At 53.9% G+C, this 24,664-nt stretch overlaps 1 protein-coding gene across 10 annotated transcripts in view; it reads right to left on the bottom strand.

Annotated features, from left to right (window-relative positions):
* Window positions 1-9,052: 9,052 nt before the first annotated feature.
* The window catches only part of CELF5 (CUGBP Elav-like family member 5), a 50,342-nt gene continuing 34,730 nt past the window's right edge, over window positions 9,053-24,664 (bottom strand). For 5 of the 10 annotated variants that reach the window (XM_032394587.1, XM_032394589.1, XM_032394596.1 and 2 more), the window contains 9 exons: window positions 22,797-22,876; window positions 20,671-20,817; window positions 19,891-20,032; window positions 19,655-19,801; window positions 18,091-18,153; window positions 17,431-17,514; window positions 14,465-14,608; window positions 12,211-12,378; window positions 9,053-10,919 (listed from right to left, as the gene is read on the bottom strand). In XM_032394587.1, coding sequence (XP_032250478.1) covers window positions 12,251-12,378; window positions 14,465-14,608; window positions 17,431-17,514; window positions 18,091-18,153; window positions 19,655-19,801; window positions 19,891-20,032; window positions 20,671-20,817; window positions 22,797-22,876 — 935 coding nt within the window. In that variant the 3' untranslated portion in view covers window positions 9,053-10,919; window positions 12,211-12,250. Of the gene's footprint in view, window positions 10,920-12,210; window positions 12,379-14,464; window positions 14,609-17,430; window positions 17,515-18,090; window positions 18,154-19,654; window positions 19,802-19,890; window positions 20,033-20,670; window positions 20,818-22,796; window positions 22,877-24,664 lie in introns of those variants that run through there. The other 5 variants (XM_032394591.1, XM_032394597.1, XM_032394588.1 and 2 more) reach the window with 4 other exon arrangements.

The raw sequence follows: 24,664 nt of genomic DNA, 5'->3' as shown, positions 1-24,664 counted from the left end.
TTTATTAATTTTTAAAGACTTTATTTATTTATTTGACAGAGAGAGAGGGAACACAAGCCGGGGGAGTGGGAGAGGGAGAAGCAGGCTCCCTGATGAGCAGGGAGCCAATGTGGGACTCGATCCCAGGACCCTTAGATCATGACCTGAGCCAAAGGCAGACGCTTAACGACTGAGCCACCCAGGCACCCCAAGACTGAGATGTATTTAAAGAGAAAAGTATAACTCACTACTCAGGCTGCCACGAGTCAAGGTCAGCTGTAAAGATAAATGCACTAGACACCTCAATCTTATCCACCTCTGACCAGAGATCAAGCCTAAAGCCTGCTCTGTCTTTGTTAAAAAGATAACCAAATATTAAAGAGGTGTCACAGACAGGTTAGGAGCATCCAAGGGCTGTGGGACAGGATCAAATGATCTAGCACATGTGTCATTGGAATCCCAGAAGAAGAAAAAGAGGCAGAAGAATATCTTACGAGAGAATGGCCAATAATTTTCAAAAATTAAAGACATTATATCATAGATCCCAAAGCTTAGAAAATACCAAATAGAATAAATATCCCTCCAACACATACTCGGATATGTCATATTCAAAATGCATAGAATTAAAGATACAGAGAAAAATTTTGAAAGGGGCTGAGGACAAAGAGATGTGTTATGTACAGAGGACCGACATTAAGAATAACCGCAGACTTCTCATCTGGAAGTGTACAGGCAAGAAGACAATGGAGGGATATCTTGTGGATGGGAAAAGACTGTCAATCCAGAATTTTATACCCAATGAAAGTATCACTTGAAAATGAGGGAGAAAGGAAGGGTTTTCAGCAAACAAATGCTGAAAAAATTCATGATTAGCAAGACATCCACTTTAAATATAAAGACAGATAAAGGATGGAGAAAATGTACAAGAGAACACTAAGTTAAAATATGCTGGACCACTCCACTACATTAAAAGCAGACAAAGCAGACACTGTGGCAAGGTGCATATGCTGATGATGGGCTCAGTTGTCTGATCTGGAATGTGTGTGCAGCTAAGCACATACAATCAGCAAACCATCTAAGAACAAACAGTTAAAATATAAGAAATCAAAACAGATAGACCTTAAAGGAGAAATTGGCAAATCTACAATTATATTTGGAGACCTCCACACCATTCCCTTAGCAATTGATGGGAAGAGGAGACGGGAGGTCTGCAAGACTCTGGAAGAGCTCGATAACACTGTCCACCAGCTTGAAATGACATGTACAGAACACACCATCCAACAACTTTTCAAGTTCACATGGAACATTCCCCATGGGAGACCATATTCTTTTATATTCATATTCATATTCATATTCATATCCCCCCTCATAGGGGGACTGTATCCCCCTATGAGAGACCACAGGCCGTGAAAAGAAACTTAATAAATTTAAGAGAATTCAAGTCACCCAAATTATGTTCTTTGACCATAACAAAATTAAACTATATATCAATATCAAAGAGATATATGAAAAAAATTTCCAAATATTTGGAAATTAAACAACCAACTTCTTAATAACCCAGGTCAAAGAGGAAAGCATAAAACATGAGAGAATACTTCTAATTCAATGAAAATGAAAATACTGCATATCAAAATTTATGAGATGCAGCTAAAACATGACTTAGGTGAAAAATTATAGCGCAAAATGCTTATATTATAGGTTGTGTGATTGTGCTTAGTGCCATTAAGCTGTATGCCTAAAAATGGCTAAAATGATAAATTTTATTTTACCTGCATTTTACCACAATTGGAGGAAAAAACACAAGAGGGAGGAAAGTAACCTAACCATGGGAGTGACACCATCATCTTTGCCATACTCTTGTGGTTATGGCACTCAAGGAATGGTGTGATCCAAGGGGAGGTGTATCCATGAAATCAGCAGTGCACAGCGCTCTTCTCTGCATGGGACAGACTTCTTAGCTCAGGATGTCTTCCCTGACTCTCAGCCCCACATGATCTTCCCGTAGGGTTGCCTGCTGATTTCATCCTTTGCAACCACATGGCTTAACCGTTGCTCATGCCTTCCTGTAGCCAGGGCCCTTGTTCCAGCCCTTGACCCTCACCCTCACCTTTCCAGGCCCCACCCAAATGCCACCTTCTGTGGAATGAGACCTTCCAAGACCACCAGAAGACTCATTTGTGTCTGCCTGCATTTGCTTAGGCAAACCCCTTCCCTTCCTTGAGTCTTAATTTCCCCATCTGTAAAATGGGTCCGATGATGTTTTCTTTGCAACTTTGCTGTGAGAGCCAATGCGATGTCAGATGCCTCCTAGCCAGGGCTTTGGGCATGAGATATTCATATATTGATTCATCAGACTTCTATTGAGCACCTGCTGTATGCTAGATCTGGTACTGAGCCCTGGGGAACATAGCAAGACTAAGGCAGACCCCAATCCTGCCCTCAGGGAGCTCACAGTATGCTGGGAGTTCACAGTATGAACATTAGATTAATATATATATTAACATATCATTAAATATTAATACACAACCAATTATATTAGTATATAAATTAAATATTAATACATATGTTAAAATAATTATATTTATATTTATATTTTTTATTATTTTTATTATTTTATTTTTTTTTAAAGATTTTATTTATTTGACACAGAGAGCGAAAGAGCACAAGCAGGGGGAGCAGCAGAGGGAGAGGAAGAAGCAGACCCCCTTCCGAGCAGGGAGCTTGATGAGGGACTCAATCCCAGGACCCTGGGATCATGACCTGAGCCGAAGGCAGTTAGCTTAACCATCTGAGCCACCCAGGTGCCCTCATATTTTTTATTTTTAAAAGGATTTATTTATTTATTTGAGAGAGTGTGTGCCTGTGCCCATAAGTGGGGGGGAGGGGCAGAGGGAGAGAATCCTCAAGCAGACTCCCTGCTGAGCATGCAGCCCAACACAGGACTCGATCCCATGACCATGAGATCACCACCCGAGCTGAAACCAAGAATCGGAGGCCCAACCGACTTTGCCAGCCAGGCGCCCCTATATATTCATATTCAAATGACAAAGGTGACAAATTCTGGTGAGGGGAATTCTGGGAAGCTCTAGCCTCATCTAAGCCACACCATTTCTTGCTTGGAAGTCAGCATGAGCCTCCTCTTTTTACTTAGCTCTCCCTGCACTGTGTTCTCCACACAGTAGCCAGGGAAAGACTTAAAAACGCAGATGTGCATGCCTCACCTCTCCCTCAGGTAAAATCTTCCTATGGCTCCTTACTGCCTTCAAGGTAAAGACCAACATCATCACTGGGTCTCCAGAGACTGTGACACCTTTAGTCAGCCCCCTGCTAACTTCTCCCACCTTCACTCCCCCAAGGCTACCCCTGTGTGTGGAAACAAGGTGAGAATAATTTGCAGGCAGGTATCTGGAGGAAGAGGGTTCCAGGTAGAGGACACAGCCTATGCAAAGGTCCTGGGGCAGGACCTACCTGGAGTGTTGGAGAAACAATGAGAAGGCCCGTGGGGCTGGAACAGAGTGAGTGAGGGGGAGAGAAGGAGGATGGGAGGGGACAGGGGCAGGTCCTGCAGGGTCTTGGGGGCCTCAGGGAGGACTATTACCCCGGGGAAGTGGGAGCCCTGGAGGGCTGTGGGCAGAGGAGGGCGGGATCGGACTCAGGTGCTCACGGGCGCTCTCTGGTGGCCGCCGTGGGAAGGACGGACTGGGGGTGGGGGGCAAGGGCATTAGCAGGGTCTGGGGCGGAGGGGACTGCGCTAGTCCAGGCGGGAGATGATGGGGGCTGGACCAAGTGGAGGCAGAGAAGGGGAGAGAAGTGGACAGGTTGGTGTAGAATTTTGAAAGCAGCGGTGACAGGACTAGCTTATAGATTGGATGTGGAGAGAGCAAGCCGGAAAGAAGTCAAAGATAACATGAGAGATATTTGGCCCCAGCCCCTGGAAGGATGGCACTGCCGTGTGCTGAGATGGGGACGACGTGGAGGAGCGGGATTCCGGACCAGGCACAGTTTCGTCCTGAGGAACGTCCGCTTGGCGATGTCAGGTGGATTCTTGGATCAGGAGCTGGGCTCATTTGAGGCTTTAATGGGGGGCAGACAGGCAGGGAAAGAGTAGGCCCTTGTTCCTGTTGGGCTGGCTGAGGGCCTGGGGTTCTTTCTGGATCTTGTCCCCAGAACGCCCTCCACACCGTCCCCCACCGGCACAGGACCCTCCGTCTAGGCCCTGGATCTGTCCACGACCCCCGGTGCTGAAGTTCTAGCTGCAACGCGGCAAACCCGGTGCTGGAGTGAAGTGCTTGCTAGGGACTGAGCGCTCAAAACCTGTCCCTGGACTTCACCCAGGATGGCAAAGCTCCTTCGCTGCCATTGGTCTGAGCCGGTTTCTATGCCTGGCACACCCTATCCTGCATTGTATAGACCTCCAAAGAGAGGCAGGTATGTGTCACTCTTAAGTTCCGGACTCCCTTTCTCTATAGGCCGTTACTGTCCCTTTAAGGATTACTTAGTACGTCACTCACTAAGGCTCTAAAGACTGGCCCGAGTTCCGGCTGTGGACTGGCTGGTGAGCTCATGAATATGTAGATCACCCCCACCTCCACCTCACTCTGGTAGGCTCAGGAAAGAGGGGGGCGGAGAGAAGGCGGGGCTGGGGGCGGGGCGCCGTGCTGGAAGCCCCCACCGGGAATTTTGTGCATTTTGTTTCCTGTGGGGCCTCCAGGACCTACACAGTGTGCAGCATACAGCAGGTGCTCAACAAATGCTGTCGACGCCCGAATCCAGTAGGAGTGATGTCTGGGAGTTCGCTTTTCTGATTTGGGAGGAGGCGGTTCTGTTTTGCCTTTGTCGTATTACATGAAAATGACGATGACTGTTATTTATGTGCATTAATTAATCTCCCTGATGGTCTCCACAGTCCTGGATGGTGCATACCATCACGAGTCCCATTTTACAGATGAGGAAACTGAAGTCTGGAGAGAGAAAGAGGCGGCCCGAGGGCAAGCAGACCTTGACTCGCTCATTAGGTCCTGGGAACCCAGAGGGGGGCCTGCGAGTGCACGTCCCCTAACCCTAACCCTAACCCTAACCCATGGTACCCTAGTTTGATCACCATGCACCCTGCTTGCGTCCTCTGAGTCGAAGGGCCCCTGTTCCGTCACTAGGACATGGCTAATACCTCCCTCTCCAGGATGGCCAGTGCTGTTGTCTGGGCTCAGAAGATCACGTGTGCCTCCGTCCCAATCCAGCATCTCAGGACCCGGGGCGGGAAGGAGGGCGAAGGCCGGGTGGCCGGACCGCATTCAGCCTACAAAGGAGCAAGGCCAGATGGGAGGTGGGGTTGACCCCAACGGCTTTAAGGGACAGGTTAAGAAATTTGGACAGGGTGGCTTTTGTGTCCCAGCAGAGAGCCCAGGGGTCTCTCTTCACCACCTCCCTCAGCCCCCAGAGCAGTGCGGGGCACACAGTGGGTGCTCAATAAATGCTTGCGGTCTTTCAAAATGGTGACGCCAATACTGGACGAAGGCGTGGGTCTCTGCTGCCCCCTGCTGGTATCCTGGGATGAAGCCTTTGGAAACTTTCAAAGGGATTGATTTGACACTTGAGTAGCGCCCGGCTGGGCTTTCTAAATATTAACTCGTTCATTCCCACAACAACCCTCAAAACGGGGTGCCCGATTAACCTCATTTTGCAGAGGGGTGACACTGAGAGATCTGAGCCGAGGGATCGGCCACTGTCCTGACAAGTGTCATAACTGGGATTCAAACCCTGGGCTAGGCTCCAGGGAATAAGGAAGGAGATAAAACCCACGGGCATCGATGGCATGCTGGTTTAGGGAACTGTGCCCGGCAGGCAGCATGTGCCCAATAACCAGCCTTTCGTTTTGGCACATTCTGGTCTGGCTTCCTTTACAATTCAATTATCTGCATGACTTTGAGAATCAGTTTGTCCAGTTCTTTGGAAACGATTGTGGGGATCTGAACTGTGTCGAAGTTCTCTTTAAGACTGGGAATCTTGGGGCACCTGGGTGGCTCAGATGGTTAAGCATCTGCCTTCAGTTCAGGGCATGATCTCAGGGTCCTGGGATCGAGCCCCATATCAGGACCCTGGCTCAGCGAGGAGTCTGCTTCTCCCTCTCCCTCTGCCTCTCTCCCCTGCTCATATTCCCTCTCTCTCTCTCTCTGTCACATTAATAAAAAAAATTAATTAAAAAAAGATTGGGAGTCTTATAATTTAGTGGCTTAAACCATTCATTATCTGAGTTTCTGTGAGTCAGGAATCTGAGGGTGCTTAGCTGGGCTCTCTGTCTGCTTCCTGGCCTTTCATGGGCTGCACTCAAGGGCTTGGCCAGGGCAGGGTCTCATGTGAAGCCTCGACGGGGGAAAGACCCACTTCCAAACTTGTGTGGTTGTTGGCAGGACTCAGCTCCTCACTGGTTGCTGGCCTTTGCCATGTGGAGCAGTCATGTGAAATGTTGGCACTTTCCCAAAATGCCTCCCATACCTGCCTTTTCCATTCTTGCATCTTCACAAAATGTATTTAAAATGAATTCTTAATTTCCTAAATAATGCCTGAATATATTAACCCCATAATGATCGCAGGTAAGTCTCAACTGTTCGTCCTCTTGACCCCCAGTTTCTCACTCCCCCAAAGCCTCCTCCTTCAACATCCTGGTGAATACATGTCTAGTCCTCCTCATCCTTACGATCATACACACGTCCCTGGACAGAATGCATATTTTACACACACACACACACACACACACACACGATATTTCCTGCTGTACTTTTCTGCAAATCTCTTTTCATCAGATGATGTGGCCTGGAGAGGGTTGTGTTCTCTGACAGCCACATGGATGAGGCACAGGTGATGGTGTGTGACCTGGAGACAGACCATAGAAGGCAGCATCCTCCCTCCCTCTCTCTCTCTCTCTCTTTCTGTCCCTCCCCCACTCCTCCTTTGGGTCACAGGGAAGCCAGCTGCCAGGTCATGAGCAGCCCCACGGAGAGGCCCACGTGGGGAGGAGCTGAGGCCTCCCTCCCACCAGCAGCCCCGCGAGGGAGCCGGCAGGAACAGCTCCTCCCGCCCCGGTCCAGCCTTCAGATGAGGCAGCCCCAGCTGGCCTATGTGCTGACCACAATCTCATGAGAGACCCCGAGCCAGGACCACCCAGTTACGTCTGCTCCTGGATTGCTGACCATGGAAACCCTGAGAAAATAAACGTGTGTTGCCTTAAGCTGCTAAATTGCGGGGGGTGGTGGTGGTGGTATTTGTTATGCAGCAATAACTAACTGATACACGCTGCCTGTCACTTAGCCTATCCCCCCGATGAACACCGACATCACAGGAGGGCTCGGCCATGTCAGGCATACGCCTGTTCACTCCGTGGACACACCAGCCAGAACTGCTGTATTGCAAGGACGTACATTCCACACGTTCAACAACTTTGAGTTACACTCAAAAGCTTCAGTTGGAGTATTACAAATAATAGCTTGAATTACAATCTAATATATTTAAATTTTAGCCACTACGTACTGCAGGGAAGTGGGTAAGAGCCAGGTAGAGGGCCGGGATTCCCTTCCTGCTGAGCTGCCTCTGGCAGCCACTTACTCTCTCTGGGCCTCAGTTTAGTAGTAACTCCTAGAACGGGGCTGTCATCAGGACACCCATCACAGGGTGGTGGCAGGTTACGTGAGTTAAGTCATAGAGAACGCTCAGCACCATGCTATCCACAAGAACTTCATGCAGTGATGGACATACAGCTCTTGAGTCCTTGCAATGTGGCTTCATTTGGCCCAGTGAATTTATAATTTTGTAAATTGATTTACCTCTAAATAGCTACATGTGGTTAGTGGCTACTGTCGTGTATGACTCAGGCTTGAAACAATGCTTGGCAAATCGTAAGTGCTTAGTAAACGCTTGGTAGGACGATTGTCCTGCCACATTATCTTCCAGAGTGCTGATTTGCATCCCAGCAGCAGCATGGAGGTCACCCTGGTGACCTTCTCGTACCCAAGTATGATCATGCCTCTCCCCTGCTCCGAGCCCTTCTGTGGTTCCTCATTACCCTCAAGATAATAGCCCAGATTTGTTCATCTCATTGTAGTTACAACTTGTAGCACCCTCTGGAATTACTTTTTCCTGCAGGGCTGGGCACTTCTGGTTTTTTGCCCACCTTCCTCCTTGACTGGGGCCTTTGGAGGGTGGAGACAAAGTCTGGCACTTGGTAGCTGCTTAATCACCAGAGGCCCTCTGTAGCTGAGTCCCTCCCACCTCTACATCTGTTTCTCCAGCCAGTGCTGCATCTTGGCTGACCGTCCAACCTCCACAACATCTCAGCCTCTGAGCCTTTGCCCAGGCTGTTCCTTCCACCCAGAAAACCCTTCCAGGCGGATTCAGACTCAGCTTTCCAGCTCCCACCCCAACTGGCCTTGTTCTGTCTGAGGTGCTGGAGCGAGGTGCCCACACACACTGCCCCCCACAAGGTGTGTGAGTCCACGTGTGTGACGCGTCCAGAACAGGCTCATTCACCGACGGGAAAGGGGCTCGTGGGGGCCGGGGGCTGGGGAGAGGGAGGCGACTGTTCACAGGACGGGGGTTGCCTCTTTGGGTCAGAATGTCCTGGAATTAGGCACACGTGGTGGCTGCACAACCTTGTGAATGTACTTAATGCCACTGGATTGTAGACTTTAAAATGGTAAAAATGGTGAATGTTATGTGAATTCTACCTCGACTTAAAGAAAATGCATATTGTAGAGTGTCTCTCTGCTCCGCGGGGCCGCCTCCGTGAGGGCAGAGACCAGAGCCACCCCGGCGCACAGAAGGGGTTCGGCAGGTGTCTGCGGACTGAATAAGCATGTGAATCCATCATCACAGGCACCTGCTCTCCTGGAGAAGGAAGAGTCCTATCTCCTCCACTTCTGGACGAATCAGAGGGAATCTTGGTCACGGGAGTATTCTTGGAATATCTCCTCCTGCATCCCCTAACTTGAAATCTGGGGTTTTCCTCCTGCCCAGGCAACTCGGGCCAGACGCGCTCGGTCTTTATCGACGAGGAGAGGGCAAATAAGGGAGGACCCGGTCCTTTAGCAAGTAAAACTTTTATTAAATAAACTTTCAGTTTCTCCAGACCAAAGAGAGGCGTTTGGACATTAAGATGATGCTCGCAGCTTCTCACCTGAACACGCCACAGTGACAAGGATCTCTCCAGCCAGAAATTCAAACCAAGTCAACCCAAAGTTCCCTCTAAGTCCCTTTCTCGTCTTCCTTTTCTGTGTGTGTGTGTGGCGGTTTGTCTCCAAAAGTCGGTTTGCAAGTTGAAACTTCATGAAATTACTCGTAGCAGAAATAAAGTACATCGTACAAATCACGTAGGTCTTCGATGTGGAGTATAAAAATGGTATTTACAGCCGGTAAACATGGACCAGAAGGACACACGCCACTGCGCACCACCACGCACTCCCAAGCAGGCCCGGCGGGGGCTTGGCAGGTGCCGGGGACGCGGACGAGGCCCCCTCGTGGCCCCTGGGCACGCGCTTGCACACGCAGACGCACGGGACACAGGCACGCTAGAGTGTCTCGGAACAATTATCAAACTCTGGAATATCGAAACAAGTTGGTCATAAGATTTTTTTTTTCTTTTCCTTTTTTTTTTTTTTTTTTTGCTATGTGGTTTTTTTGTGTTTTTTGTTTTTGTTTTTGTTTTTTTTTTTCTGGGTCAGTCAACACATTTTGGTAGAAACAAAAGGGAATGCTGTTTTTTTTCTTTACAAATTTTTTTTTTCTTGAGCTTATTAAGTTCTCTGGTGCCTCATTTGGCAAGAGGCCCTATTGACGTCCAACGAACTTGACTCTGTGCTTCAAAGTGGGTTTTCACGGTTTGAGTAGTTATACAGAGACGCCCCCGCAAGACCTCCCTCCCCGCCCCGACTAGGAAACAAAAATCCACTGTCGTCTGATTTTTTTCCCCATTTTGTTCTCTTTTCTTCTTTGTATCTGCTCAGAAAGACCAAAATTAAAAAAAAAAAATTATTTGTAGAGGTATCTCTGGTAAAGGGGTGCTGGGCCAGTGCAGGTTGGCTTGTCCAACGCGCTTGGCAATCTGGTCATGAGATCGTGAACTCCAGGCTGGTGATCCGAAGGCAGGGAGGGTGGCTGCCTGCCCTTGGGAGGGGGCACGAAGGGCGGGGGGCTCCCCCGACCCTGTCTGCCCCTGACGGAAAGCTAAGGGCTATTGGTCACATGAGTAAGGCTATGACGGGGGGAGGTGGGGGGGGGTCTCTTTTGTGCCTACATCGGGGAAGGCAGGGCCCTGGGGCGAGGGAGGGGGTAGGGGTTCCAGAAGCTGCAGCTAAGACCAGGGACACTCGAGCTGGCTGAGCCCAAAGGCCTGCGAGAGCCGTCGGCGGCAGGGGCCCAAAGTCCTGGAGGTATATCGCGTTGGCTGATGATTCCCAGTGCTTCTCGGTGCCCTGGTCTGACATGACAGCGGGAGATGGGGAGACACTGGGCTGCCCGGTCATCCTCAGCCCTTCTTATGTCCCTGCTGAGTGACCGGGCCAGGGTCACCTTCTCTTGGATGGAAGGAAGTCGGAAAAGTTTGGTCCCATGATCTATACTCAAAAAATATATATACTGTCTATGGCTCTATATATATATGCATATATATATATAGGAAAAGTTGTGATTTAGTTTGGGTAGCCACCAAGGAGGGGGGCGGTGAACCCCTTAGCCCCCAACTCAGGAGCCCCCTCCCCCCAGTGCTGGGGCAGACCACGAAGCCCCCTCCCCGCTCCACGTGGCCTTCAGTAGTGTTTCACATTAGGGGATGGGGGGGCAAGGGAGACGGGAGAGGAGAGGGAGGGCTGGTGTCCAAACTCGGTTGTAATTTACGGAAAAGTCCGGGATCGGTTGGAAGCGGGAAGCCCTCCTGGGGTGGGAAGGCCCCTCACCTGGCGGAGAAGGGAGGGGCGTTAGGGTGCGGTGATGCGGGGCCTGCTGGCCTACGACATCGCCTCCCACCCATACCCCCTGCCCTGGCCAGGCTGGGTTCTGGGAACCCAAGGGCCCCTATCTTTTCAGAGAAAGAGTCCATTTCCAGATTCGGAGGCCAACAAACTGCCTGGGAAGGGACTTTGGGTCGCTGAGCCCATTTCCTCCCGCAACCTGGGGCCAAGAGTTGTGTTTATTCTTGTCTCCCTTCCCCCGCTCCCTGCCACTGAAGCTCCACAGAGGCAGCTCCCCCTCCAACCCCCGCCCCGTTTCTGGTCATTCACAGCTGTGTCCCCAAGCGCTGGAAACAGAGCCTAGCGCATAGTAGGTGCTCAGTAAGGATTTGCTGTCCCAGAGTGTTCAGGTGCACGGGGCGTCTGTTAGTTGCCTGATCCCGCGACTGAATACCCGCGAATCTGTGGGTGCTGATTTGAAGGGGTCTGAAAAGCATGAGCAGCCCCTAACTGAGCACCTACTTCGCGCCAGACCCCAGGCGCGGCGCTTTGATGATGACGGCGCTCGTGATTGAAAAAAGAAAAAACAAATGATCAAGAGCTTTCCAGGTGGCGGGTCCTGGGCTCGGCTGGGAAAACACCGCATCCCCAAGCGGATCCTCCCTGCTGCCTCTCGGGAGGCGACTTTCACGAACCCATTCCACAGATGAGGCTCGTCAAGGTTTGCGGTCAGTTACGTTTCCCCACTGGCCCCTTAGGCTCACTGTTCATTCCCCGAAGAAGGTGTTTAGTTGTTGATAAAGTTGTTCTCTCTGATGGCAAAATACACTCTTGGGGATGTGTTTGGGGGTATCTTTTTTTGGGGGGCATGCTGGTGAGCAGGGCAAACATTCCGCTTTCTCACCAGTCCACTGAGCATGAATTACACCAAATAAGGAGCTATGACAGGGGCCCAGCTGTGAGATTCATAGGACAGGACAGATGCCCCTCCCCACAGCCCACCCCACCCCAGACCAAACCTGGCCTCTCAGGCGAACTTCTATTCATCCTTCAAAGCCTTCTTTTGGAAGGATTCCCCAACCACCCCTGGACCCTGGTTACACCTTCTGTCCCAGCCCTGACCGAAAGGGGAATGGGGGGTGACTCTAGTCTAGCTCTGTCCTCACCAACCCAACCTGGGGGCTCCTCGTGGCCTCCAGCAGCATCCCCCGGGGCTGGGGAGGGTTTGGAGAATGAGGGGGTGTTTGGCCAAGACAGGGTGGGGGCGGGGTGTGGGTGGGGCCGCCTGGCGGCTCACCTGGGCCAGGCCCGCAGCCTCCGGGCGGCTGTGGGCGCGGTCAGTAGGGGTGTCCCGGGTCTTTGGGCCGCTTCAGCTGCACTTTGAGCCTCTTCATGCCGATCTGAAAGCCGTTCATGGCCTGGATGGCCGTCTGCGCGCTGGCCGGGTTGTCAAAGCTCACGAAGCCTGCGGAGACCGGGGTGGACCCGCGATGGTGGGCAACGTGGGCGTCCTCCGCATCCTCCAGTGCTGCGGCCCCGGCTTCCCGGCTCGCGGGGTCCTGGGGGCGGGGGGTGTGCGCTCGCAGGGGCAGATGGGCCCAGGGAGTTAGGAGGGCGCGCCAGAGTACACACAGCAGCCCGGGGCCTGGTTCTGACACCCTCTGGACTTGCATGCCTCTGGGGATGGGGTGCTTGCTCCTTACCTGGGGCCTGCTCTGCTGAGACTTCCCACAGGCGGAGGGGACAGGTGAGGCCTCTGGGGGTCCTGGGAGGGCCACATTCTCCCTCCCTCCCCATCCTGGCTGCCTGCCTCCTTCCAGACCCTGGATGCGAACCGCTATCCATCTGGGATCTTGACCGTGAATCGGACTCTCTGTCTCTGTGTGAGTGTCCTTGTGTCTCTTCTCTCTGTCCTTCTTGTCCTCTTCCTCTCTCTGCCTTTTATCTCTCTTTCTCTATCTCTCTCTTTGTCTCTCTCTGTCTCCCTACCCCCATCTCCCCCCCTCCCACCAGGCAATCGGAAACATCCTAGCCTGGTGCTCCTCAAGCTTCCATCAGCCCCAATCCCTCCACCTGCCACCCCAGGCCACCCTGCCCTACTCCTGCCCCTCACTTCTTGGTCCTCACAGGCTTCCCGGGATGGTGTGGAGGCCACAGGGGCCAGGGACCCTCTGAGGCAAGGGACGGCATGCACAAGCATTTGAGGCGGGGATCCCTGAGCTCTGTGTGAGAGGCCGCGTGGAGGGTCAGGTGGAGAGACGGCGGGGCAGGGTTGAACGGTCTTGCAGGGGCCCACTGGGGAGCTATGGGGGAATGTGGAGCTGGGGGGGGGACGTCTTCACATCTAGCATCTCCCCTAACACCTGTCCCCCACCATACTGATCAGGAAACTGAGGCTCAGAGAAGGCATAGGACTCCTCACTGTTGAGAGGGATTGAGGGTGGTCCTCCACGCATTGCCTTCTTTGTCCTGCAAGCAGGATCCTGAGGAGGGGCCTGGGCACGGGCAGGGACCCTTATTGGTGTGACCTCAAGTGTGCTATTTGACCACTCTGTGCCTCTCGTCCTCCCTCGCTAAATTGGGGCAATTCTTGTATTTCATGGTTGGATATTGAGTGCATACAGGAGGTGCTTACTAAATAGGCAACGGTTGGCCTTTTGAATACAACAGGGTGGGATTAAGAGTCCACATTTTAGAGTCAAACAGACTGGTTCTAGTCTAGGTTCTGCCTCTTCGCTGCTGTGTGGACTTGGAGGCGTCCAAGGCCCCGCACGACCTGCCCCGTCCCCTCCCTGCCCCATCCCCTCCCTGCCCTGTCCCTTCCCTGCCCTCCCCTCCTCCCTCTCTCCCCCTCACTCGCTCTGCTCCAGCCACATGGGCCTCCTGGCTGGCCCTCCAACACACCAGGCCTAGTTCTGCCCCAGGACCTTTGCATGTGATGCTCCCTCTGCCCAGAACCCTGTACCCCGACGTCCTGGGGCTGGGAAATCTCATTATTTGGGTCTCAGCTGAAACATCACCTCCTGCATACCAGCTTCTATGTCCTTAGGAGTAGATGGTGATGGTGTTCTTCATGCCATTATAACCCCCTGGCCTATGTCCTGCCTTGTTTATTCCCACCTCCTACCCGTAAACCTGTGCTTTTTGACTCCCTGGTCGCTGGCCACAGGTGGTATTTTAGATTTAGATTCATGAAAACTACACCTTCGGTTCTGTGGTTGAGCTGCCACACTTGAGGTGCCTGGTGGCCACGTGTGGCTGATGGCTCAGACGGCAGAGGTGTAGAGAACATCTCCGCGGGTGGAGAAAATTCTGTTGGGCAGTGCAGCAAGACTGCGAGCTTTGGAAGGCAGGAATTTTGTTGGCTTCCTTCACTGCTCTGTACCAGCACCCAGCATGGTGCCTGGCACACAGTAGGTGCTTAATAAGTGCTCATTCTAACTTCTAAATGTTATTCTTTGGACCACACCCTCCCACGCCCCTGTTCCTTGGCGGGCGGAGTCGGGGAGGGGGCTGGCAAGCAGGAAGGGGTGCCTGCAGCGGGTACTCACCAAAACATTTGCTCTGGTTGGTGGCCCGATCCATAAACACCTTGGAGGAGATGATATTGCCGAAGGGCAGGAACATCTGCGTCAGCTCCGTGTCTCCAAACTCCTGGGGGAGGTGGTAGATAAACAGGTTACAGCCTTCGGGACCTGCAGGTGGGGGAGAGAAAGACATAAAGCCCCCAAGGAGAGGAGGCGGACCCCCCCGGGGGAGGGGCGCGGGACTGGAGCCCACCTCTGGCATCTCCAGCTGTTGGGGGAGGGTGCCCGTGACACCAGGAAGCAGGGGCGTGGAAAGGCGGGGAGGGGAGGCAGGGCGCGCTTACCCTCGCCTGTCTAATGCCACACTCAGGTACACCGAACCTCTGATGATCCTCAGGTCCCAGATAATTTACAAAATTCAGATGGTCCCTCCCCGCAAAACTGAGATAAATCCCTCAATGCCAGAACCTGGATAATCCCCAAATCCCAGACAACCGGAAACCCCTGAAAAATCCCTACACCGGAAACTCCAGACCATTTACGACATCAGATGAATTGTATGTGGGGTATGCGGACACTCTGCTCTATCTTTGCACTAATTCTGTAAATCTAAGACTGGTTTTAAAATAAAATGTTCATGTTTTACAAGTCCGATGATCACAGAATAAAGTAAGACAAGTCATTCCCTGGTCCCAAACCCCAAATATCTAGTTTTCAAAACCATGGATAATCCTCCAAACCTTGAATAATTTTCAAAACCCACATGACATAAAAATAAAGTCAAGTAAGATAAAAAAAAATTATCTAGCCCCCAAACCCCCTGGTAATTTTATTATATTTTTATTTATTTTTAAGTAGGCTCCATGCCCAGTGTGGCACTCCAACTCACGACCCTGAGATCGAGAGTCATGTCCTCTACTGACTGAGCCAGCCAGGCGATCCCCGCCCCCACCTGGGAATTTTTAAATGATATACTATACCAACCAGAAATACTTTTTTAAAAGCACAGCTAACTCTCAAAACCATCCCCTCCCCAAATAATCCCCAATGCACGAGTAATGTAAAATCTATAAATAACAATCAAATTTAAAAACCTTCTTATCTGAAGCCATGAACAGTCTCCAAACCTGCCCCTAATCCCAAACCAACAGATGACCTTCTCCCATGCCCCCACAAAACGCGGGGAACCCCCCCAACCACCAAGAATCCCCTTCGGCCTGGAAATGAGTATTCTCCACCCCAGGAAATACAAAATCCAAGATTGGATTTTGTCCAGTGTCCCACTGACATCCAACCCTCACCTTCCTGATTAGGTCCACAGCTCTACGAACGCTTGTTTTTAAAATGCAAGTGTGTCCCAAGGCGATCATCGTGGTTGATTCGGACCGCGCAGTCTTGACCGCAACACAAATGTTAGGTGTGCTTGTGCGCTACCTCATCTCCAGGAAACACGGGGTGAATGCAGAAGGCCGCACCCAGCTGAGTCGGACCTCAGGAGAACACACAGCGGGAACGCCTACCACTCCCTCAGCTCCCCAGGTGTGTCGTGAGCCACACGCGTCCCCATCCGCCCGGGGTTACGACACCCCGCCTGACTTCAGACAAGCCTCTTTCCGCCACTTCGCAGCAGCCCGCGGCTGCAACCCTTCCCACCAATGCCACCTCCACGTGCAAACCTGAGCTCTTTGCCAGGATAAAATGCCACACTGAGCGTATTTTTTTAACCTGCTCACGTGCATAACACCGTGCTACCATTTTTATTAGGGCTCCGTCTTTAGTTTTGCTTTGACATGTCACGGACAGAGGTTTGGAATGGTGCAAGCAGGAGTCTTGCGGATTGTTCTGCATGCTGTGGGCACTCTCCAGAGCGCTGGTCGTGAGTTACAGCAGCGCTGACCGCCTCTGCACTAGCTTTTACCCCCTCAGCCCAGGTGGAGGGAAGGTGGAGCAGGGACCGGGGAGGGAGACACCCAGGTCCGAGCCATCCACAAAACAGTGACCCGAGGCAGCTGGGCCCTCTCTGAAGCTCGCACTGGCCCGCCCTGGGTGGGGGGTCCCGGGGGTGCTGGGAGGTCACTGAAAGTCACATTGGAGCTGCCAAGTCCTCATGCCTGTTCTGTCTGTGACTTTAACCACAGAGCCCCCTGGAGATATAAAATCTGACGGAGAACGGGGTAGCAGCTGGTTGGCAGAGCTGGGGACCCCTCAGCCTAGGGCTCGCCTCCAAAGCTCAGCTCCTGTATCCTGGCAGTGCCCCCTTCCAAGGGCCAAGGGCAAGGGAGAAGTGGGGCAGAGCCCCAAAGAACTCGGTCTGCAGGCCAGGCCAACTGCGGAGTTCCCCTGGCCATGGGGCGAGTTGGTCACCTCTCCCCCACCCCCACTAGCTGGATGGACAAGGGAAAGGGCTTTCCTGGGTGCTGAGCCGCACTGTGTGTCAGGAACGTCCCTGCCTCCTTCCTAGTAAGGCCTCTTGACCCAGATGGTCGCTCCTGTTGCAGAAGAGGAAACTGAGGCACAGGGCAGTGAAGTGAAGCTTTCCTTACGATGTCACAGTCAGAACTGGGTGGATCTGAATCCCGACTGTCGGACTCCAGGATCTAACTCCTCCCTCTTTCCACTTTACTGGCGAGGCCTCAGTTTCCCCGAGATACCTCGTATCGCCCCCCGCCCGACCTCAAGACGAGCGTCCTTTCCAAAAATTCAGAGAATCGTCCAGTCCTGGAGAGGGCGGCTGGGGGGGTGGGGTCACCGCTAGTCCTACGGTTCCCACTTTCCAGAGGAGGGAGCCGAGGCTCAGAGAGGGTGATTCAGTTCCCCCAGAACACCCAGGGGCCGCGCCAGAACTCGAACCCAGGTCTGTCCGGCCACCCGGCCGCGCTCTTAGCCGCGGTTCCCCGAGGCCGCGCGCCAGGCCAGGCCAGGGGTCCTGGAGGTGGAGGGGGCGGTCAGAGGGCGGGGCTGGCGCCCGGGGGAGGTCGCGGCCCCCTCACCTTCTCGCTGCTGCTGCTGCAGGAGGGGCGGCGGCTGGGGGACGCTGTGCGCGATGGGCGTGATGGCCGCGGTGGGGTACATGGCTGCGGAGACCGGGAGCGAGACACAGGGCGGAGGCGGGTGTGAGGCCGGTGGGCGGCCCGGGGCGGGCGGGGGCGGGGCCACGGCGGTCTTGGGAGGGAGGCGGGGCGCGCCCGCGGCGGAGGGCGGGCCTAGGGGAGGGGCCAAGGCACAGGGAAGAGTGGGGCAGAGCCACGAGGGGGTGGGGTCAATGCCTGGCATCAGGAGGGGGCGTGGCCACAACCAAGGGCGGGCCTGAAGGAGGGGCCAAGGCCACACAAGATCAGAGTGGGTGGGGCCAGAGCTTGAGGGGCAGGGCCATGGCTGAGGGCGGGGCCCTGGCAGAAACGGGGCAGGATATGAGGGGCGGGACCAGACGCTGCAAGGGGCGGGGAGGGGTGGGGCCAAAACCTGGGATTGGGCCAGGGCTAGAAGTAGGAGGCGTGGCTAGGTGCAAGAGGGAAGGCCAAACGAACGGGCGGCCCTTGAGAGGCGGGGCCAGAAGGGGGTTGTGGCTAAGGGGGAGGGGCTAGACAGGAAGAAAGCCAGGGCCAAGGGGGCGGGGCCACGCCCGAGACTGGGCCGGACTGCCCCCGTACCTGTGTACTGCTGGACTCCGGAGAAGGCGGGATGGAGGGTCTCGGCTACGGTCGGGCTCTGAGCTGCGGGGCAGACGGAGGGGCTGAGTGGGACGGGGGCAGCAGATCTTCCATCCACCCCCGATACTTAGGACCCAGAAGGAGAGCAACAAACATCCGCCCCAGCTTCACCTCTGCATAAACTTTTTACAGGTATGGTCCCCATTTTACGGGCAGGAAAACTGAGGTTCAGAGAGGTGAAGCAACTGGCACAGGGCCACTCAGATAGGAAATGGCAGAAGTCGAACAGGACTCCAGAGAGGTTTAACCATCACCCCCATCTCTCTGTCCCCATCCGGAACCCCTTGCTCTTCCCCTTTATTCTCTGGATTCTCCAGGACTGCAGGCCTCTGCTCCTGATCACCCTCCACCCCCATCCGTTTCCCTCTCTCCCACTCCAAGCCTCACTCATCAGACACCCCATGGATCACCCATGTGGCTGTGACCTCCCAATGGCTCCCAGGGGAGGAGGTAAGGGGAGGGGAGAGGTTGTCCAGACCACTAGAGCTGGTGCATCAGGGGGAAATTTTAGCCAAAAGATTCTGCTCAAATGGAGAGAGGTTACTAGAGGGTGGGGGTGTGTGTGTGTGGGGGGGGTTTACCATAAAGGGGTCACATGAACGAATCACCCCATGGAGAAGGAGCAGTTCTGTGTCTTGATTTTGGTGGTGGTTACACAAATCTACTATACCTGTGATAACATGGCACAGACCCCCCCCACACACACACACGAGTGCACACAGAAAGTGGTTCAGTCTGAATAAGGTGTCCAACTCCTGTTGAGTTCATTGTATTGTACCAATGTCAGCTTCCTGGTTTCGACAATGTGCTCGGGTTATGTAAGCTGTTAGCATGGGGGGGGGGGGGCTGGGTTGGAGGGACCGGGACCTCTCCGTACTATTTTTGAAACTCCCCGTGAGTTCCAATCATTTCAAAATAAAAATAAATTCTCCTCGATGGTGGAAATGCAGATGACTTCACCTAAGCAAGGTGTCGGAGGAGGCTTGCCTGGGGACTGGTATAGTGTCAGGAAAGGTGGGACCTCTGCTTCACAAAGGTAGGGCCCAGCCTAATTCGGTGCATGGCTAATACTGAATGGATGGATGCATGAATGAATATGGGTACTGATATCTTCCTAAATAGTGACGATTAATAATTCAGATTGATGGTGCTGTTCTTGGTACAGGCGATGTGTTAAGCATTTGACATGCTAATTTCACTGTCAGTGCAACCTCCTGAGATGACTGATGTCATCTGCCCTATTTCCCAGGTGAAGAAACTGAGGCCCAGAGACTCGCAGAGACCATCCGGGACCCCCGAACTGGAATTTGAACCCAGCAATGTCTGGATATAAAGTTCCCATGTTTTAACCACCCTGCTACAGCCCTTTCTCTGTGCCCACAGCTCACGTCTGTTCCGTTGAGACTCCCTCTGTTTCCCAGGGACCATGGCATAGGAACTCATGCTTGTCCCAGAGACACCCTCCCCGCCCCCTCCCCAGATCCCAGGGGACCACTCCAGTTACCTGGGTAGGGCACAAGGCCATTGGCATACACAGTCTCTAGGGCGGGGTGCCCCCCAGGGAAGGGCACGACACCTGCGAAGCCATTGGTGATGGGAGCCACAAGTCCGGGCACGGCAGTGGTGCCAAGCAGGGGGGGTGAGTGCAGTCCTGCAGAATGGAGGAGCACCATGGGGAGCCTGAGCCTGGCCCTGGCCCTGCCCTGCCCACCCATTCTTAGGCCCCTGGCGGACTCTCACCAGAGGCAGGGGCGATGGGCGTGGCAGGCAGCCCGTTAAGGCTGACGGCGCCAATCTGCTGGATGTGACAGGGTGAGAAGGCCACGCCAGGGCTCAGGTAGCTGCCCGACGTGGACAGGACCGTTGTCTGCTGCTGCATGAGCTGGGGGTGGAAAGGGAGTCAGTGTGCACAATAGGGGTGACACCTACCCTGAGGTCATGACTCATGGGAGGAGGCCTGGTCCTCAAGTAACTTGGGAGGGGAGGGGGTCAGACTGGCTATCTTGGCTCAGGCTGGGGTCAGGGCTCAGTTAGAAATTGGGGCTCAGCATGGGATCAAGGCTCAGTCTAGGATCAGGACTCAGGCTTGAGATGAGGGCTAAGTCAGGAATTTGGACTTGGTTTGGGATCAGGGATCAGCCAACATTGAACTCAGCCAGGGCTGGGTCTCAGTTTGGAGTCTCGATTTAGAGGCTCCTTTTGGGTTTGAGACCCAGCCTAGATTCAGGGGCTAAGCATGGGGTCGTGTCAGTCCAGAGTTAGGGTTCAACTTGGGCCTGGGGCTCAGTTCATGGTTGGGGGCTCAGCTGGGGGTGGGGGTTCAGGAATCAGCCTGGATTTGGGGACTCAACCATGACCAGGATAGGACCGTGAGTCAGAGAGATTGGGCACGATACAGAAGATGAGCAGAGAGGCAGAACCCCCAACAGAGCATGGATGGAGAGAGAGACTGAGCGGGACCCCCAGAGTGGTGTTGGGAGCCCCGCTGGAGACAGAAGTGCAACTGCTGGGGTCACTCACAGCCTGGGCGTAGGCACTGTAGGGGCTGAAGGGCAGGGTAAGGGATGGTGTCAGGATGCCCAGCTGGCCCACCATCTGCTGCATGCGCCGCAGTGTTCGCTCCTTGTCGGTGTCGGCAAACTTGACCACCAGGCTGGAGGAGGCACCCTACAGTGGCAGCGGCAAGCAAGGAGGGAAAGGAAGGAGGTAGCCAGGACTTCGGGGTTCCTGGAACCGCGCCAGCTCTGGCCCTCGGGGGGAGCACCGTAGATGTCAGCAGCTGCCGGTCCTGCCCGTGCGCCCGTAGCTGCAGGACACGCACGTCACAGCGAGAACAGCTCACAGATTAGCATCCTGGGTCTCGCACTTGACCGTGCAGCCGCCTGTGGGCACAGGTGGGGCATCCGGGCCCAGGGGGTCGCGTCTGGGGCACAGTAGAGGACCCTGACTATCAGCCACACTCTCAAAAATGGAGAGTCCAACTGGCAGGAAGAAACAACGGGGACCCAAGTGGAGGACTCTATAACTGTCACTCACACCTGAGAACAGCTGAGACTCCAACCATCAGAGAGGGGACATGCCCCCTTTGCTGGAGAGCTCACTCCCTGATGCGCCCCATCACTGGTCAGCTGTGTGCATGAGAAAGCCTGACCTCATGGTGAGCCGAATCCTGCCACTCCAAGGACTAAAACTGAGGCCCCAGAGCCCAGAGTGCAAGGGACAGGAGGCTCTGAGGCTGCCCTGCTCCTCACACCCCTTTTTGAGAACAGCTGAGAGGAGAGTTGGTTCTCTAAGGCCTGTCTTCCCTGTGGCAGATTCGGACACTTATGTACAGCGATGTGGCTCCTAGCAACTCCTTCTAGAGGGCAGGGCTACTCCCAGGGCCTGGCTGGTCCTCCCCAGCCTCTCACCGCTCCAAGCCTGCCCCCTGCCCATCCCCACTCTGGCCCAGGGGACATTTCCAACTGACCTGGCCCCTTCCCTGCCCTGTCAAAACCTTCCATGGCTCCTCATTGCCCTAGGAATCCCGTGCTCCTCGGCCATCAGCTGCAGCCCCTCCAGCCACCCCCCCTGCTCCTCTGGGGCTACGCGCCCCCACCCCCATCCTTGTTGTCATGCCCCATGCCCCACGTTCCCCTGCTGGCCTCCACAAAGCCAAACCACCCCTCCGGCCCCGCCCCTCTAGGACACCCGCTTGTACGCTCACACACACATGCACACATACTCTTATACATGTTCACACACATGCACACTTAGGCACACACATGTTCATACACAGTCACACACACACTCACCAGGCATGCTCACACATTTACGCACCTAAAAACATAACCTCACGCACCACACATGCTCATACACACACCCCACATGCTCATACACTCACACACGTACACACAGTATGCATGCTCACACTCACATCCACATGCAGACTCACTATGCACGCTCACGCACATCTGCACACACACAAACACCACCCACACAAACACACACATTTACACTCGCCATGCATATCACATATAGATGCACACATGCATTCGCACAGTACATTCAGAGGCACACAATCACGCATGTGCACATGCAGTCGCATACACGCACATTCACACACACACTCACCCCTCCACACACACTCACACACTTGCCCTCACATATACCCACAGATGCACAACATCATCCAGACAGACCCACAGACACACGCGCTCAGCACACACACGTATAAACACACATGCGCACACGCCTACACGCACACCGCACAATCCACTCACACACACCCACTCAGCACACACACCCGTACATATTCTCACACACACACCTCCTGTGCACATTACCGATCACCTACTGACAACCACACCCACACGCACTCACATATTCTCTCTTAAACACACACAGACACACACATGTCGCCACACACTGGCAGGACATCCGTGCACACTCACACACCCGTGCACGCTCACACACTCATATGCTCCACCCATGCACAATCGCACACTCACATGCGCACACATACCCGCACCTCTCTCTCCACCTGTGCCTTGCTGATGAACAGCCTGAGGCTACGGGACGGAGGGACCAGTAGGGAGAGGTTTCGTCCCTGTCCCCTCCCCCCTTCCGCACGCCCAGCACCATGGCCCGGGATGGGCCCTACTCACCGGCATGGTCTGGCTGCCGTGCAGGGCATGGATGGCCGCCTGGGCCTCGGTGTGGGAGGAGAACTTCACAAAGGCACAGCCTGCCCCGAGAGAAGGAGAATGCGTGAGGGGCGACGGGGTCTTTCTGGGCGGGCAGGTGCCGCAGGAGAGGGGACTGGGAGCCCTGGATGGCTGGTCAGACAGTCAGAACAGAGAGACAGCCAGTAATCTGTTCAGACAGACAGCTGGACAATAAGGGATCAGGCAATAAGACAAGCGCACGGCCGCCGCGGACTATGACGTCAGCCAGGTGGCCACCCCTTCACTCAGAAAGCCACAGCTCCACAGCTGTTTGTGGCTCGCATGGTTCGACAGACACCGAGAGGCGGTGTGCAGTCGGCGGGGCAGGTCCTGCTCGCTGGAACTAGTGAAGGGCACAGGCTTAGAGAACACCACCAGCCGCTGACACCGTGAGATCGAGTTGTAATCAGATATGCAGAGAGAAGGTGACAAACGTTCAGACACAGGCGCTGAGATACGGCCCTGTGGGCACACTCAGGCACAGATACATTCAGACCCAGACAGGCCCATGTGACCAGAGTTGGAGAGATGGGGATAAAAAATAAATAAATATATAAATACATACATACATACATACACACCAGACAGGTCAGACCCAGCTGGCTGGTCACACAGGAAGAAATCAGAAATCAGGCAGCCAGGGACCACCAGACACAGGCGAATTCAGACACACAATCATAAGGAGAGACTACTAGACATAGTTCCAGACAGGCAGAGTACTACGGAAGACTGGGGGTAGGGTAGGGCGATGGAATGTTCTGGATTAGAGAGTGGCAATGGTTGCACAATTGTTTGAACATAAAGCACTTCACTGCACACTTTCAAAAGGCGAATTTTAAAGTGTTGATATCGATTAAAATCAATTAAAAAAAAAAAGAGGGGCTCCTGGCTGGCTCAGTCGGTAGAGCATGCGACTCTTGATCTTGGGGTTGTGAGTTTGAGCCCCACATTCGGTGTAGAGATGATAAATAAATAAACTTTAAAAAACATTTAAAAAATGAAAAATAAAAATAATTTAAAGAGAGGGAGAGCCAAGCAAATAGGGACCATGGGATATATTCTGTCCTAGAAGATAAAACGTTTTGAGGGCCAGAGACAGGCAGGGCAAGCGTTGGTGCCTGATAGATGAACCCAAAAAGGTAGAATCAGGTAGACAGACAAAGACCACCAGACGCATGAAGACCCAAACAGAAATAATCATTTAGACACTCAGGCAGAAAGTCAGAGACTAAGAGCCGCAGGTGGAGTGATGCTCATCTGCAGTCACAACCAGTCACGTGCGCAGATAGGGAAACAGGTCGCCGTGGACCATTAAAGTCTCTCCTAGATGTTCAGCCAGGATCAGGCAGTCCACAGGAAACTGTCCCACAGAGTCAGGTGGGCACAGGCGGCGCGCAGGCAGGACCAGGTGGGACCCTACAGTCTCCGCCCACCCAGGCCCCGCCCCCAGGAACAAACCCCAGCCTCCCACGTGACCGGCCCCGCCCCCCAAGAGCCAACCTCCGCCTTCTCAAGTACCCAGCCCCGTCCCCAGGAGCCAAACCCCGCCCACCCACGTACCCTATCCCGCCCCAGAAGCTAGTCCCGCCTTCTCAAGGGCATGGCCCCGCCCCAAGAGCCAACCCCGCCCTCCCACGTGCCAGGCCCCTCCCCCAGGAGCCAGTCTTGCCTTCTCACATGCCTGGCCCCGCCCCCAGAAGCCAAAGCCGTCCTCCCACAGGCCCCGCCCGACCCTGAAGCCAACCTGGCTTTCTCAAGAGCCAAACCCGCCCTTCTACATGCCCCGGCCCGCCCCAGAAGCCAACCCC

Source organism: Phoca vitulina, unplaced genomic scaffold (genome assembly GCF_004348235.1).
Source record: "Phoca vitulina isolate PV1807 unplaced genomic scaffold, GSC_HSeal_1.0 scaffold81, whole genome shotgun sequence".
Classification (NCBI taxonomy): domain Eukaryota; kingdom Metazoa; phylum Chordata; class Mammalia; order Carnivora; family Phocidae; genus Phoca; species Phoca vitulina.
Note: the sequence above shows the minus strand (reverse complement) of the source record. Positions and strands in the feature narration are given on the sequence as shown.